Source organism: Eubalaena glacialis, chromosome 17, assembly GCF_028564815.1.
Source record: "Eubalaena glacialis isolate mEubGla1 chromosome 17, mEubGla1.1.hap2.+ XY, whole genome shotgun sequence".
Taxonomy (NCBI): domain Eukaryota; kingdom Metazoa; phylum Chordata; class Mammalia; order Artiodactyla; family Balaenidae; genus Eubalaena; species Eubalaena glacialis.
In genome coordinates, this window is record NC_083732.1 from 86,529,566 (window position 1) to 86,546,147 (window position 16,582).

The window sequence follows — 16,582 nt, forward strand, 5'->3', positions numbered from 1 at the left end:
GAGAAAGCAAACTGGTGATTGGCAAGGGCTGGGGAGAGGGTGGAATGGGAAATGACTGCTAACGGGTATGGGGCTTCTTTTGTCTTTTCTTTCTTTCAAACTGAAGTATAGTTGATTTATAATATTATATCAGTTTAAGGTGTACAACATAGTGATTCAAAATTTTTATAGATTATATTCCATTTAAAGTTATTATAAAAAAGGTTATCATATAATATTGACTATATTCCCTGTGCTGTACAATATACTCTTGTTGCTTATTTATTTTATACATAGTAGTTTGCACCGCTTAATCCCGTACCTATCGTGCCCCTCCCCCCATCCGCTTTCCCCACTGGTAACCACTAGTTTGTTCTCTATGTCTATGACTCTGTTTCTGTTTTGTTACATTAGTTCATTTCTTTTATTTTTTAGATTCCACATATAAATGATAACATAACAGTATTTGTCTTTCTCTGACTTATTTCACTAAGCATAATACCCTCCAGGTCCATCCATGGTGTTGCAAATGGCAAAATTTCATTCTTTATTATGGCTGGGTAATATTCCATTGTATACATATACATACCATATCTTCTTTATCCATTCATCTGTTGATGGACACTTAGGATGCTTCTATGTCTTGGCTATTGTAAATAATGCTACTATGAACACTGGGGTGCGTGTATCTTTTCAAATTAGTGTTTTTGTTTTCTTTGGATACATACCCGGGAGTGGAACTGCTGGATCATATGGTAGTTCTATTTTTAGTTTTTTGAAGAACCTCCATACTGTTTTCCACAGTGGCTGCACCAATTTACATTCCTACCATCAGTGTACAAGGCTTCCCTCTTCTCCACATCCTCGCCAAGGTATGGGGTTTCTTTTGAGGTAAAGAAAATGTTCCAAAATTGACTGTGGTGATGGCCGTACAACTCTGTGAATATACTAAAGAACCACTGAATTGTGCACTTTAACAGAGTGAATTTCATAGTATGCGAACTATATCTCAATGAGATGATTCTTAAATAAATCATTTTAAAAATTCACTGATCCCTTTTGGAGGGCAACTTGGGGCAATTAATGTTCTTTTCTTGAAAATGCAGGTAATTGGGAATGCTGGCTAACTGCTGTTGACTTTGCATCTATTTGTTATCTCTTTGTCGATTGCACCCAAGGGAACAATCATCTATGGAATCCATTACTGACGACAGAGGCTGGATGAAAGACTAAAATGAATAAAAGACCCAGCTCTCAGGAGCTAATTTTGCCAGTTTTTGGTTTCTGGATATAGCAAGTGAGTTGACATATATGACAAGCTTTATGAAGGACAACTGCAAACACCCGGAAGAGCTAAGGACCCATGAAGACAAACAGGAGCAGTCTACACGTAAGCAGTGACGGCTCGGGCTGCTGGCGGTCTGACAGGACTCACCGGGCTTGTGTAAGCGCCTTGGTGCACGTCTCCAAACTGGCCCTCTCCAATGCACCGTCCGAGTTCTATTCTTTCTCTCTGAATCTCATAGTCCCTGGCTGCAAAACATGATCCACACACCAGAAGATACTTCAGTGCAACATCCCCAGTGTAGAAAACACTGGACACACTTCATTTCATCATCATCCATGAGTAAAAACTTCATTGGTGGCACATCATTCTATGAAAATGCTTTAAACAGAGTGGAATTCTCTTAAACAGTATTTTTAAAGGAATTTATGTAACTGTTACAGCACTGCTTGAATTACCAAAATGAGGAGTTTTATACAAGGTAGATTTTTTTCATATTTTTGAATGTCTGATTTAGCTGATTATCTATTTGATGGTTTTCTAAATAATTGCTCCAAGTTTATGTATGTTTAATTAATATGAGCTATTAGTTCAGGTATTAATATATGAAGGCTAAAAAACAGTTATTTAAAGCAATTATTTTACAAGTAACTAAAGTCTGCAAATATGGAGGGAACAAAAAATTGTCTCATGAGTGGCTTTATAAGTTTAAGAGTTTTCCACTTTTTTATAATCCTATCTATATTATTCACGGAGCTAAAAGAGTTTAAAGAGGGAGCTTCTAAAAACTGATTTCAAAATCAGATGACTTGGAATCAAGGTTGAACGTATCACATAATAAATTACGAGTATTTTATATTTTTGAGAGCATGTGCCTCAAATTAATGTATTAAATTGTTATGATTTATACAAAACCAATTATTTAGCAGGCTGTTGAGACACATGGAAAGAAAATACCCACTAGGAACCTAGTGGATGATTCTAATCCAATTAACTACGGGGTATTTTGATTTCTTCTAATTTGTCAAATTATAAATCATGCAGAAAATTCAACCCAAATTTTAGATGGTTATTTTCCTCTTTAAAATCACTTTAGCTAGTAGTTCCATTGATTTAACAGCATGAGTAAACCAATGAAAAGATTTAAAAATAAAAGTTAACTGAAAACTGAAACATCCCGTTATCATTCCATGGGTTGCAATTGCAAGCAAATGCAGTTATTTTAAAGGAATCCTGTTACCTTCATCTATTCCATAGCTTTCTGTATTGCAATTAAGAGAGAAAAAAATTGAAGACCTTGCTTAGAAATAACTAATAGCAATTAGGTTAACAACAACAAACTCGGAGAGTACGTTTCAATATTTACTTTATTAAATATTTTGACTACCAACATGGGTCAAAAAAGAGGACCAAGCACAAGTAACAACACAAGTAATATCCTCAAGCTAACTCAATGTGATATACAATGGTTTACATTTCTATCCCATAAATTCCTATATGATAACCCGTATTTGTGGGGTTTGGATAAAAGTTAGCCATGTTGGACATTTACCACTCAACTATGAAAATATATGAATGAAAATCTGGATACTCTGCAGGAATGTACAAATGACTAAATGGCTAACTAAAACTTTAAACCTAAATTTAAATATTTTTCCAAATTGCTACTGCAAGTCAAAGTAAACACATTTAAGTTTCGGCTCTTGCCTCTGTTTCAAATCACTAACCTGGGAGCTCTTGAAAGGAGGGGCCCACCCAGGATAATGTTTGCCTGAGAGGGCTGGGCTGTTTCTCTTTATTTTGGTAACTCTCCTCAATGTATATGGTAAATCTATTGAGAACAACTTTTAAAATATTTACACAACAGGGTAAAGCACCTGAAACATTTATTTTACAAATACATGGAGCTCTACTGAAACCAGGACATCAGATGTTGAATTATCAGGCCTCTGAGGCTGTAAGGTGGACTCCTAATTGGGCCTCTTTAAGAGGTAGGGTTAACTTTTTTTTTTTAACCTGAGTGAAATTCCAAGGTTGTCTCCAACTCAAGAGCTGTGACTATATACACCCCACCACAAGGGCTGGGGCTCCCAGACTCCTGTCACCAGCAAGCTGCACAGCAGAGAGAAGCAGAGGGTGACACTGCTAGGCTGCTGGGGGGGGGCGGTCAGTGAAGAGTCCTTCTCTCCCCACACCTCCAACTCGGAGCTGGGCGGACTGGATGTGGGATGCTCTTTGTAATTGCTTAGTCAAGGGCAATAAAATAATGAAAGTTCAAAGGGGAAATGCAATTCATTAAATGTGTGTATTTAAAGAGCTGTATATATGTGTGAGCATACATATTTAACTTTAAATACTAATTTCCTACAGAGAGGAAATGCTCTAATCATTAAAGGTTATATTATCATAGAGCCAGAAAACAAGATTACAAAAACCCCATAAGTGAACTGACTTATTATAGATATTTGAGTTTCAGGCTTCCGACCTGGCAGTGGGCACATACAATACAGAATTCTAAAGGCTGAAAAGAATATTTCTGTTATGAACTCAATAAGGTCTTAAAAGTAGTTCTAAAAGGACAATAAATACCTAAACCGTTTAAACACGAGATATTTAAAAGTTAAATATCTGTCAGCTCTGCACGAGAACAAAATCAGAAGTCTACTCACTCGAGGGCATGGTGTAGGTATCTTCTTCGTCGATAATCTCAGCATAGTCGTCTGTTTCTGTAGAAAAGGAAACAGAGGTTAAATATTCAACCCCCTGGCCTTTAATATAATTTGAAAAGGCAAAATGATCTGCCTAAACCCCCTACCATGCTGACATTATTCTTAAAACACTATTACTCAATTTTTGCTCACACGTGAGTCATTTATGGAAATAAAAGTGACATCATGGTCCAACATGTCATAATACACAGACCTGTTACTCAGAGAGCAAAGAGACTAACAGAGAAAGCCCTTGTGGAAAACAGAAAGACATGAAACAACTGTTTGCACGATTCAAACCCACCAAGCGGTACTGACTGCAAAGCTCTCCCTCAATTGCACCAAATACACGTTTAAAACCACACCGCTGTCTACCGGGATTTCTCCAAACAAGACCGGTACCTCCAGAACACAGCTTAGATTTCATTCATAGTTTGACTCCACAGCACAGTCTGGATGTTCTCCTTTAGAAAACAAAACGGCAGGCTGACTTTTGAGGAGATTAACTGGGCTAACTTACTTCATTTGTTCAGGGTGAAAGCAACCCAGGAATTTCTCTCTTGTAACTTTTCACTCAGATATTTAAACAGTATGCATTAATGTCAAAAGGGTAAAAGATGTGCCAAAGAGACTAAAATCAGAACAAACAGCATACTGAAATGAGTTCTTTTCCGACCTAATGTCAAGGAGTTCCAATGTTTCCACTAATTCCTTTCAGTCACGCAGCAACTTAAAGACCCACCACCATATTAGTGGGGGGAAAACCCCTTTTGTAGAAAACACCTACTCACTTGGATAACAATTACACTGAAAAATCACTCAGGTCTTGTCTGTCTTCCTCTTTCTGGAAAGAGGAAAACCTTTAGTAGCTCTATGCACAAGGGTTTAGGCTGATGGGCCAGGAAAGGAGGGGCAGTACTTCCTGAATTATCATCTGAAGAGAGATCGTTTTCAAAATTTAACACCAGAGAAACTAAAAGCTAAAGAACTAAAAGTTCTTTCTTCTGTGCTGTCATTATTACTCCATTCAGATATTAAAATTATAGAAACCAAAGAAAATAGAGACTACATATAGTTTACGGTTTCTAGACATCAACTCTTCTACATACTGCTACAGTAACAATTGAGACCAAATCTAAGAGCAACTGGAAGAATTCATTTCTTTCTTCTTTTTTTTTTTTTAAATTTATTTATTTATTTTTGGCTGCGTTGGGTCCTCGTTGCTGCGCGCAGGCTTTCTCTAGCCGCGGCGAGCGGGGGCTACTCTTTGTTGCCGTGCACGGGCTTCTCATTGCGGTGGCCTCTCTTGTTGCGGAGCACGGGCTCTAGAGCGCAGGCTCAGTAGTTGTGGCACACGGGCTTAGTTGCTCCGTGGCATGTGGGATCTTCCTGGACCAGGGCTCGAACCCGTGTCCCCTGCATTGGCAGGTGGATTCTCAACCACTGAGCCACCAGGGAAGCCCAAGAATTCATTTCTTAATTTGTAATCATCATTAAAAGTGATTAAAGAAAAAACAAATTCAACTGGCAGAACGTAAAGTCAATAAATCGGTTCTCCTTTAGACATTTAGCAAATGTGACCTATTTGTGAGTCCTGTACGCCAGGTGGATAATTTATATTATTCTTACATGTTTATAAGTAATACTACTTTCAGGATTAAAGAAAAAAATTATTTAATCTACCCCAAACCTTACATTCTTTATTGCTACATTTCTCCCTCCTATCTTGTTCTCAGTGACTACCAGGAAGAGTGAGCGATGGTTCCTAGGCTGATAGCCTTGCTTTTGTGTAATGTGAGATGCAATTTGGGGATGGAGGTGGTGCTAAGGCAGAGGCAAGGAAAGGGCTAAGTGGGGGAATGTGCCGGGCCTAAGGCCCCACAGACGGACACTCAGCCACTCACTCTGTCTGCAGCCGGATGAGCTCCCCTCACGCCCCTCCCTCAGAGCACATGCAACTAAGGCTCAATTTCCTGCAACCACAGACCCACCCTTGCTGCCCCCTTTCACGCAAAGCACACACCCTTAGAGGCCAAACACATTAGCTGACCCTGAGGGGCCGGATTCTGGCAGTGAAACTGCCCAGATCTCTTGCCTCTGCCGCCCTGCTACCAGATTTGCTCCGGAATCTTCAACACCCCCTGCACCTGGCTCTCAGCTCTATTAAGGAGATATCAGGGACCCATCGACTCCGCGGGCACTGAAGTTTCCCAAGGCTGTTGGGGTCACTGACCGTCTGTCCCTCCGTCTCTGTGGGTAATGGTGTCTGCCACCTGAGTGTCACCTGTTCAGAGACCCCTCCTCACCCCCATCTCTCTCGATCACGTTGCCTGACATGTTTTGCTCAGGGCCCATCATTACCAACCCTCTGACGGTCCTCTGGTTCCTTGTCAACCGTGTGCCCCCATCCAGAGCAGAGCCCCCAGGGCAGTGGGCCCTGCTGTATGTACCTTGTTTACTGCTGTGTTCTCAGCGTCTAAACCAGGGCCGGCCCAGGAGGCACCCAGTAAGCACTTGCTGAACGAAAGGGAGGAGTGCCCTTCAACAGTGCAGGAGGGGACGGCGCTCCCCGTGACCCGGAGGCGAGGAAGCCAGGCCAGCCACAGCTGCGCGTCTGGGCGCTGCTCCACCCCAGAAGCCGCTGAACCTGTCTGCGCTTCAGCTGTGCCCTCACGTGCCCAATGAGAGCACGTCCACCTGGTGGGGCTGTGAGGATTACAGAGATGCACATGAAGTTGTGGTGCGGCCCTGCACACAGGTGGGAGGCTCCTTGGTTCCCTCCTGCTGAGGCCTCTGGAAGGAGCCTTCCTGGTGGGACTGTAAGGGCTTCCCGGACTGCCTCTTCTTATAAAACTCTCAGCAGGGATACCAACTCTGAACCGGCTTCAAGGAGTAAGAATAAAACGGCTCACGTATCAGGCTAACACACAAAAGTGACGTGGGAAAAACCAAGTTGCATACACTTGTATTAATTCACACAATCACAAGAAAAAGCCTGCAGTTTTTTTCTTTCGGTGCTATGTGAATTCTACAAAAGAACTTTGGGGATTATCCAAGCTCCCTGGGCATTACTCATGACGACACGTGGGTGTGGCTATGGGTACCGTGATGTCACGTGAACAGAGAATTTTTGCTGCTGTGTCCTTCTTGAGTTGGTTCTTATGCAGCAGGGTCAACACTGTTAAAGGCACGTGGAACTACAAAGGTTTTATTGTAACCTTCTATATACGGCTTTTCAAGTGGGGATGCTCAGCATATTTCTCTAAGAATTCTTGATACTGATTTGGTTCTATTTTCTCTTTTTCTTTCCTGGTTTTTAGGATTATGGGACAGTATGACACTGAGATGAGAGGTACTTTTACATACTCAAGGGCCCCTGAAAAACTGGAGTCCACCCTGAAACCACCTGGCCCCCAAAATAATGACATAAAAGAAGAAAAATATAAAGGAAAAGGAAACAGGTTCAAAGATCTCGTCACAAATAAAGGAAAGCAGCTCTGCATTCTCCACTTGACCAGGATGACAACTAATGGAGCGCTCACCATAACGCCAGACACTGTCATAAACAACTACACATATCGTCATTTAATCCTCAGGAACGTCGTACATGGTGGTACTGTTATCATCATCCCCGTTTCCCAGGCAGGAAGCTGGGGCACCCAGAGGCATCTTAAGTTTCTCACGGTCCCCAGCCACTCAGCGGCGGCTGGCACGGCGAGCAGCGCTCCAGCAGAGCTCCTGGGCTGCCGTGTTCTGTGCTTCGTTCTTTATTATCTCCCAAAACGTTTCTGGGGACTTTTATTTGTGAAACCAGATACCTGATGCTTCGAAACCTCGGAGTGTTCCCCTAAGGATGTTCTGGGACTTCACCCCCAACATGGGCATCCTTGGAAGGCTTATCTGGGCCTGCGCACTTGGGAGACAATTCTAGGACCATGAGTCAAATATTTCAAAGTAAACATCTTGAAAAATGGATGGAGACTTCTGAAACCTTGGATAACACTGTAATTTGAAAGGTTTGGTATCTCAATACGTGGCAAAATAAAAATGAGGGGAAGACACGTTAAAAGGGCAGAAACCTTTAGCTCAGAAATTAGGAGAGAAAGGTACAAGGTTCTCGTTTTAAAACAAGGTAAAAGAGGCCTAGTGAAGTCACTACTGAAACCAGTGACACGCCTGTCGTGCTCCGTCACGCAAAGAGCCTGAAGCCTCCGGAGTCACCATGAAGGGGTCAGTTTCCAGCTGGAGAGGGACAGAGCAGTGGACGCTCGGCTGTAAACAAAAGGAAGTGCACCGGAGCCTGCAGGCCCACAAAGCTCTCAGGAGCCCCCGCGGGGAAGAGGGGCAGGCCCGGTGATTCCCTCTCCACCTCCTCCACCTGCCCTTCGGGGCCTGACACCAACACGCTTCTGACGACAGCCTCTGGCCCGTGCCCTGCTGCCTTCAGGAGGCCTGATGAGTCACCACCCCCAGGGCAACACGTGCACAGTCACGGGATTGCTCAGCAATTCAGTGGGACCAAGCAACATCACAGCTTCTCACCCCACCTGCACACACGTGACCCTGCCGTGAGCCCTGGAAGTGGCGACCGGCTGGGGGGTGGGGGCAGGGGCAGGAGGGCTTTCAGGAAGCCAGGAAGGGCCCCGCTGTGCTCTGTGACCTGCACCGGGGTCGGCAAGCTTTTTCTGCAAAAGGTCTGACAGTAGGTATTTTAGACTTCACTACTCACAAAGTCGCCACTGCAACCACTTAACTCTGCTGTTCAGATTGCAGGGGTGAGCAGACACGTCATGAGTGAACGTGTCACTATGTTCCAGCAAAACTTTACTGATGGACACAGAAATTTGAATTTCACATGGTTTTGATGCCAGGTACTATTCTTTGATTTTACCCCCAACCATTAAGAACTGTAATAATCGTTCTTAGTTCAAGGAGCAATACAAACACAGAGGTGAGCCGTATTTGGCCCACAGGCCTTAGTCTGTGGAAGTCTCAGCTTATTCACCTGTAAAATGGCGATAATAATACTCACTCTAATTCATAGTATTGGGAAATTCAAATGTGGGGAAAATGCACGATGTTTCCTTTAGATAAATAATGTGGTAATAACCACTTGTTAATACACATTTGTTGAAATTTTTATGCTTTCACAGTAATCCTCACAACGACCATCAAGGCCTTTTACAGATGAAGACTCCAGAGATGAAGTGCTTTGCTCCAGGTCACCCAACTGGCCAGCTGGTGACAGGGCGGGGCGAGGCTGGAGCCTGGGACCTGACCACTCACCCAGCGGCCCTGGACTGGTCACCAGTGTCCTCACCCGCACGACAGGGAGGAGAACACCCATCATGCTCTGAACCCCTGCCGGGAGACTCGCTGGTGAGGGGCACGCACGTTGGGGGCGGCCACCCAGCAACCACCAAGGAGTCGGCCCGGAAACGAGGCTCAGAGCTTCGAGCTGGAGGTCCCCGCAGGCAAGGCGCTTTCCAAGTCGCATTTAGTCCAGACGTCTCACTGCAAGCACTCCGCTCACGGGGCTCAAGGCGTCAAGCAGACCCACACGCAAGCACAGACGGGCTCTTCAGCGAAAGCATTCTTCCATTAATCGTGAGGAAACATGCAGCCCCCCTTCATTTTAGTTTATAAACCTTACTCCTTATCGGAAGAGTACAAGGCTTCGTGCAGGCAGTACACAAAGGAAATGGAAAACAAGACACTACACGTGACTTCTAAATTTCTAGTTTATGAAAGTGATAACCTCGGCTGCCTGAAAAATACTCATTATCACTCCTGCTGATGGTTCTCTAATTATTTTAGTCTGTTTGACTCTTAAAAATCACTTTTCCTTCTTTCCTTTCCACTACCTCACTCCCAAACTAACAATCACTATATACGTACGTGCGGAGAAGTGTGCAAATTTCTCCCATGTACTGCTGAATGATACCGTTTTGACAATTTTTCTTCACCTCTAAAATTCGCTATGAATAGATACAACTTGAATTTACCACTGAGACGCGGTAAAGAAACTGACAGTTACCCTTCCCATGTCAAAGCCCTGAATAATTCTGAAGAGATCACTGACTCACACCATGGTTTTTTCATACTTGTTTTGTTGGATCTAAGCCATATTTTGCCTTGCATTAAATACTGAATGATATTTATATCCATAAATAATTATATTAGTAACACAAACATGAAAATAAATATTACCGTCCCCACTAATTTCATCTGCAGATCCGGGTGGCATGCAAAGAAAGGGGGAGGAGAGAGAGAGGGGAGGGGGGAGGGGAGGGGAGGGAGGGAGAGAGGGAAAACGCTATTAAAATGACAAGCAAATCAAAGTGTAAGGAAAACACAAAAATTACCCCCCCCAGTCTAATTCAAAAGATAAAAGAAAGATCATACGAGTTAGCATGTTTACTTGACTTAAGGGCATTAATGCGAGTTTTAAGCCGTCCACACGTTACCCCAAGTAAATAGCAGTTTAAGTGTGTTTCTGCTGCATTAAGCAAAACTGATTTGATTGCTTCTCACAGTTAAATGTTAAAAATGACTCTACTTTCCTCAAAAGGAATTTGTATCCTCTTAGAAATGAAAACCATGGGTCATTAATGTGTACCCCACACAATAAGCAGGGAACAGCCCTCACCAAGCCTCCCCAGGATTCCAGCCTCTCCAAAGAAGCTTAAGGAGTACAGCACCTGAGGCTCTGCTGGCGAGCTTCCACTTACATTTATACAGTGTTTGTAGAAACGACTCTTCCAATTGTTACAGATAATCTTCCCTTTGCTAGAAAACTCCCCCCGTGGCCTCTGCTCTGCAGCACCCTGAGTATCTGCCCCCGAGGCAGGAAAGGCAGACCCCTGGGGCTCACTCGGACCATCCTTCTCCATTAATCGCATGCCAGGTCAGGAAACCCACGAGGCAAAGGTACCTGCCGGCCCCTTTGGTAAAACACTAAGATCCCACAGGGGAAACCGGGAAGAGACTTCTCGCCCTGTCATGCATTTAAAAACCAGCAAACGGGCACACAGTCTTCTAGGAGGAGAGCGGCCCACAGTACCGCTGCCGGGCAGTGGACAGCACTCACTGACCCCCAATACAGGCACACCCGCTCAGGATAATCTACAAGCATCTGGTTAAGCTACTGCCTGGGGCGCTGTGGTTAGTAAGAGTCTGTGCAAAGATGAGTGCAGTACCAGGAGAAGGAGGTTCGTGGGAACAGAAGACCAAAGGGAGAAAGCGCCTAGCTTTCTTAACTTTATGTTGGCAGTGACTGACTCCTTTATAAAGAGGCAGGAGGAGGAAAGAGAAAAACAGAAACACATTTTAATACAAGAGCAAACTTATATTTTAAGGCATATCTATAAAAACAAAGACAAAATTGCAATGCTTTTATGTGACTACTGGCACACTTGATTTCTTAATAGAACTGAGTTTTAAGAAACATATTAATATTTTAAAATGCAATTTTCCCTCTTAGGAAAGATTAGCACTAGACACAGAAACTTTTAGCAAGACATAAAGGGAGTCAGCCAGCTCCACAAAGCCAGCCAAGTAAAGGTACAGATACCTTTACAAATAACAAAACTGAAACAAAATGAAATGAGACAAACAACGAAGACCAATAAATAATTCAAGATTCTTGTGAACATCTAACATTCAACCACAAAGAAAAAAATTGCAGAAAACTAGCAGATCCTGATTTGTGAAAGAGCTTTATAAGCACTTTCCCCCAAATCATCAGCAAAGACACAGACCTTAAGTGTACACCTTAAATAAACTGCCTTAACATAAAAAACATAAGGACATCTGAATACATAGGTTGCAAAGCCCCTCCCCCGCCTACCAGCATCCTTTGTTCATTCACTCTCATTCATGTGCTGAAAACTCACTTGAAAGTCAACTCTCTCTGTATGAGGCACTTGCTGGATGAACAAGCACCCAGGACAGTAGAACAGAGAAGAAACAACTGCAGTACGCTAAGGGCAAGAGCAGACAAGTCAAACTAGAGTCAAAACAAGGGATGTATAACCCTTTAAAATGCAGCGGTGACACCATGTGACAGAAAAGATGCAGTGGGCATGCACAACTTAACTGCAGATCCACAGGGTCCCATCAAGAAAGGTAAGGATTCCAGGTGTGGCCCCAGGGAGAGCAGGGTCAGGACGAAGACGGCAACAACTTACGGCCATCAGTTAGGAACAGAAATGAGAAGAACTGAAACAGACAACGTGGTCACGTTCCCACAGGGTGTGCTGTTATCCCAACAATGTGCACTGTTCCATCTTCCCCCCTTAGCACACACTCAATTTCCTGTGTGATGACTCCAGAGGGCAGCTCCCTGTGTTTTATCAGTTAAGAACACGAAAACAGTGCCCTGTGCCAGGCGGGACAGAATTCCGGATGGGGTGGAGGGGCAATAGCTATAGAGGTCATTGAGATGAAACAAGAACACGGACTGTAGACAAGATAAGAGCATTCTATCAGTGTCAAATTCCCTGGTTTTGGTAATGACACTGTGACTGTCTAAGAGGATGTCCTTGGTCTTAGGAAATGCACACTGAAACATTTATAAGTAAAGGGGCATACCATGTCTGCAACTTGCTTTCAAGTGTTTCAAAAAAAAAAAAAAAGAAGAAGACATACAAATGGCCAATAGGCACATGAAAAGATGCTCAACATTGTTAATTACTAGAGAAATGCAAATCAAAACTACAGTGAGGTATATTACCTCACGCTGGCTAGAATGGCCATCACCAAAAAGTCTATAAATAATAAACGCTGGAGAAGGTGTGGAGAAAAAGGAACCCTCCTCCTACACTGCCGGTGGGAACGTAAATTGATACAGCCACTATGGAGAACAGTATGGAGATTCCTTTAAAAAATAAAATACAGAACAACCATATGATCCAGCAATCCCACTCCTGGGCATATATCTGGAGAAAACTCTAATTCGAAAAGAGACACGCACCCCAATGTTCATAGCCAGCACTATTTACAATAGGCAAGACATGGAAGCAACCTAAATGTCCATCGACAGAGAAATGGATAAAGAAGATGTGGTACATATATACAATGGAATATTACTCAGCCATAAAAAAGAATGAAATAATGCCATTTGCAGCACCATGGATGGACCTAGAGATTATCATACTACATGAAGCAAGTCAGACAAAGACAAATATTGTATGATATCACTTATATGTGGGATCTAAAAAATAATATAAATGAATCTACTTACAAAACAAATAGACTCAGACACAGAAAACAAACTTATGATTATCAAAGGGGGATGTGGGGTGATAAGTTCAGAGTACGGGATGCACAGATACACACTGCTACATATAAAACAGATAAGCCACAAGGACCTACTGTATAGCACAGCAATTATACTCACTATTTTGTAATAACCTATAATAGAAAATAATCTGCAAAAAAACCCCTGAATCACTTTGTTTTACACCTGAAACTAACACAATATTGTAAATCTACTATACTTAAATTTTAAAAAAGAAAAAGAAAGTAGAGGGAAGGAGAAAGCAAGTGGGCCAAAATATAGACATAGTGAATTTGAGTAAAGAACATATGAGACTTCACTTTACTATTCTTACGACCATCCTCTATGTGTGAAATTATGGAAAAATAAAATATACAAAAATCTCTATTTGGATTCAGATTCTGGCTCCACTACTCACCCCATGACATTAGAAAAGTTACCCAACTTCTGTTTCTGTTTTCCTATTTGTAAAATGAGGCAGTAACAGAAGCTTCCTCAAGTAAAGAGATGCAGAGAGGATTCCATGAACTCCCAGGGCACCTGGCGCAGGACAACCGCTCCGTAAACGCAAGCTGTTCCTACCTTTCAATTTTTTATCTTATTTCTAAACTAAGGTAATGAATATTCTTCATATTAACTTAAAAGGCAAATACTTTTTTAAAAATATAAGCATAACTTTTTTTGAGTAATAACAAGAATATTATCCACACCATAAAAAAAAGTGTTAGGACCCTCCCTTTATTTTACCCAAGATGACTACTTTAATTATGTTTGCTGAACACCTACCATGAGCTAACAGCACACTGTGTACGTGCTGGGGCTACAGCAGTGAAACAGGCCCCCCCAATTCTTCCCTTGTTGAGCTTACGTTCTGGGTTGGGGAAAAGATGATTAAGTGAGTAAACTGTGTGGTACATCAACATGTAAGTGCCATGGAGAAAAAACTCAGAGCAGACGCAGGACAGGGAGTGTTTTCCTGTGGGGCTGCACCTCTAAATGTGGAAGGAGTCGTTTGCTAAAAGCTTTCCAGAGCAGAGGTGAGCCTGGGGCACTGGCCAAGGAGAGCAGGGAGGTCGGGCGGGGATGGGGTGCGGTGGGGGCGTTGGGGGGGGGTTGGCAAACATACTTATCGGTCACCCATTTCTCAGGGCAACTGAACAGCTGATGAGCGAAGGCTGTCTTTAGAAGTATAACAGCGGGGCTTCCCTGGTGGCGCAGTGATGACGAATCCACCCGGCAATGCAGGGGACACGGGTTCGAGCCCTGGTCCGGGAAGATCCCACATGCCGCGGAGCAACTAAGCCCATGCGCCACAACTACCGGGCCTGTGCTCTGGAGCCTGCGAGCCACAACTACTGAGCCCACGAGCCACAACTACTGAGCCCACGAGCCACAACTACTGAAGCCCGCGCGCCTAGAGCCCGTGCTCCACAACAAGAGAAGCCACAGCAGTGAGAAGCCCGCGCACCGCAACGAAGAGTAGCCCCTGCTCGCCACAACTAGAGAAAGCCCGTGCGCGGCAACGAAGACCCAAAGCAGCCAAAAAAAAAAAAAAGAAGTATAACAGCGAAATAAACGAAGATGACATGAATGCACCCGTGGCCATGCTGTGGCCCCGAATGAAATCCCTGCACAAACATCAGTAGCTGCCAGAGCCACGAGGTGAAACACAGACTCTCTGAACCTACGGATCGGCTTAACGTCACAGAGACAGAAGCCAGATGTTACACAGCACCTATGCGTGGTCTTGTAAAAACAAAATCTTTGAGTCCGAATCTGACCAAACTCCTCTCAATCCTAACGACCAGCCTGTAGGTAAGTCAGGAGGAATACAGGGGATGGAGGGGGACCCGCTCAACACAGCATCATGGAGCGGCACTTGGCCAGACCCAGAGTGTCAGGCACAGCGTACAGGACACGATTTCCTCAACAGATAAACTGCGATCAAGAAAAAAAGGGGGGCGGCAGCGCACAGAGACAGGAGGAGACAGGAGACGCAGCCAAGTTCACCCAGCCCTGCTTGTCTGACCCCAGATGGGACGACACCAAGTGTGAAAATGCCTTAACCAGGGCATCCGAGCACCACTGACCAGACAGCTGGTATTAAGGAATTCCTGGGAACGTTCTTACAGTGTAGTAATGTTGTTTTTAAAAAGTCTTTATCTTTTAGAAATGTTTACAGAGGAATATGCCTTCGAGGCGCTTGAGACCATCTGTGGGGAGTGTGTGTCTGTGTGGGTGGGGACAGAGGTGAGGTGTGGCTGGTTCTCAGCTGCTGAACCCGGTGACGAGCCCGGAGGATCGCTACACAATCGACTCGCTCTGCTTCTGTGTGCGCCTGGAGCTTCCCATGACAGAGAGTTAACAAGCTAAGAATTCAAAAGCATGACGATATCCACCCACTCACATGGCCTCTTGCTTGTAAAAATATCAAATGCATTTTATCTTGACTCATGCAGTTTGATTTTGACAAATTCCACAATATGATGCAGCCACGACATGCTACTAGAAACCCGTGAGGTCAAATTCCAGAATTCGTATTTTCAAAGTTTCAAGCCTTCCTTTAAAATTTTTCTCTGTGAAGGGGGGGGGAAAAAAAAACTGGGTCTTCGGATGTTAGCAATATCTGTTTTTATGTTTAACAAGATGATACTTGGGCTTCTTGTAGTAATAAATTTTAAGAAGATTATTAAAGTTTATTTATTAATGTGTTAATAATTTTAGCAAGAGGATTAAGATGGTTCATCAGCTAAATAAACCCAAACACTGGCCACCGTGAAGCACACTTTCATACAGACAAAAATGCACCCTTGCTCAAAGTGCTCTCCTGAGGGAAGCACCGCGCTGTCCCTTGCTATGCGGAGGCTATTAGGAGGGGGTGGTCACACTCTAGTCTGGACGCTAAGTTCACAGGACTAAGAGGACGGATCCATGTGGCCTGGAAAGAGTTTACAGAAGTAAATATCCTCTTTAAATTTCTGTTGTGCTCATGATTGCTCCGATCTCACTCGGGCTCTTTTTCATCTGAAAGTGTCTCAGGCTACTCCCCCCTGGGGGTCCTACAAGTGTCTGCCTGTCTCCAGGCCTGCAGCTGAGAGGTTCAGTCCAATTCCAGGGTGAGGAACAGGAAGCCATCTGGCTCCGGGTCCTTCTTGGGTGTTATTCCACAACACATGATGTAGACGCTTCAGCATCCATGTGACTCCAGAGTATTCTTCTCGACTCCCGTAGAAGCCAGAGAGGTGAGGGACATCATCAAGGAGCATCCTCAAATCTCGAAAGAGGCAAAGAGAGTTCAGATGCTGTGACAATGGTGCGAGAAGGGCTGCT

At 43.7% G+C, this 16,582-nt stretch overlaps 1 protein-coding gene across 11 annotated transcripts in view; it reads right to left on the reverse strand.

The window, feature by feature from the left end:
* PTK2 (protein tyrosine kinase 2) overlaps positions 1-16,582 on the reverse strand; it is a 262,366-nt gene that overhangs the window by 69,063 nt on the left and 176,721 nt on the right. For all 11 annotated transcript variants that reach the window (XM_061172265.1, XM_061172261.1, XM_061172260.1 and 8 more), the window contains 2 exons: positions 3,934-3,990; positions 1,415-1,512 (listed from right to left, as the gene is read on the reverse strand). In XM_061172265.1, coding sequence (XP_061028248.1) covers positions 1,415-1,512; positions 3,934-3,990 — 155 coding nt within the window. The remainder of the gene's footprint in view (positions 1-1,414; positions 1,513-3,933; positions 3,991-16,582) is intronic.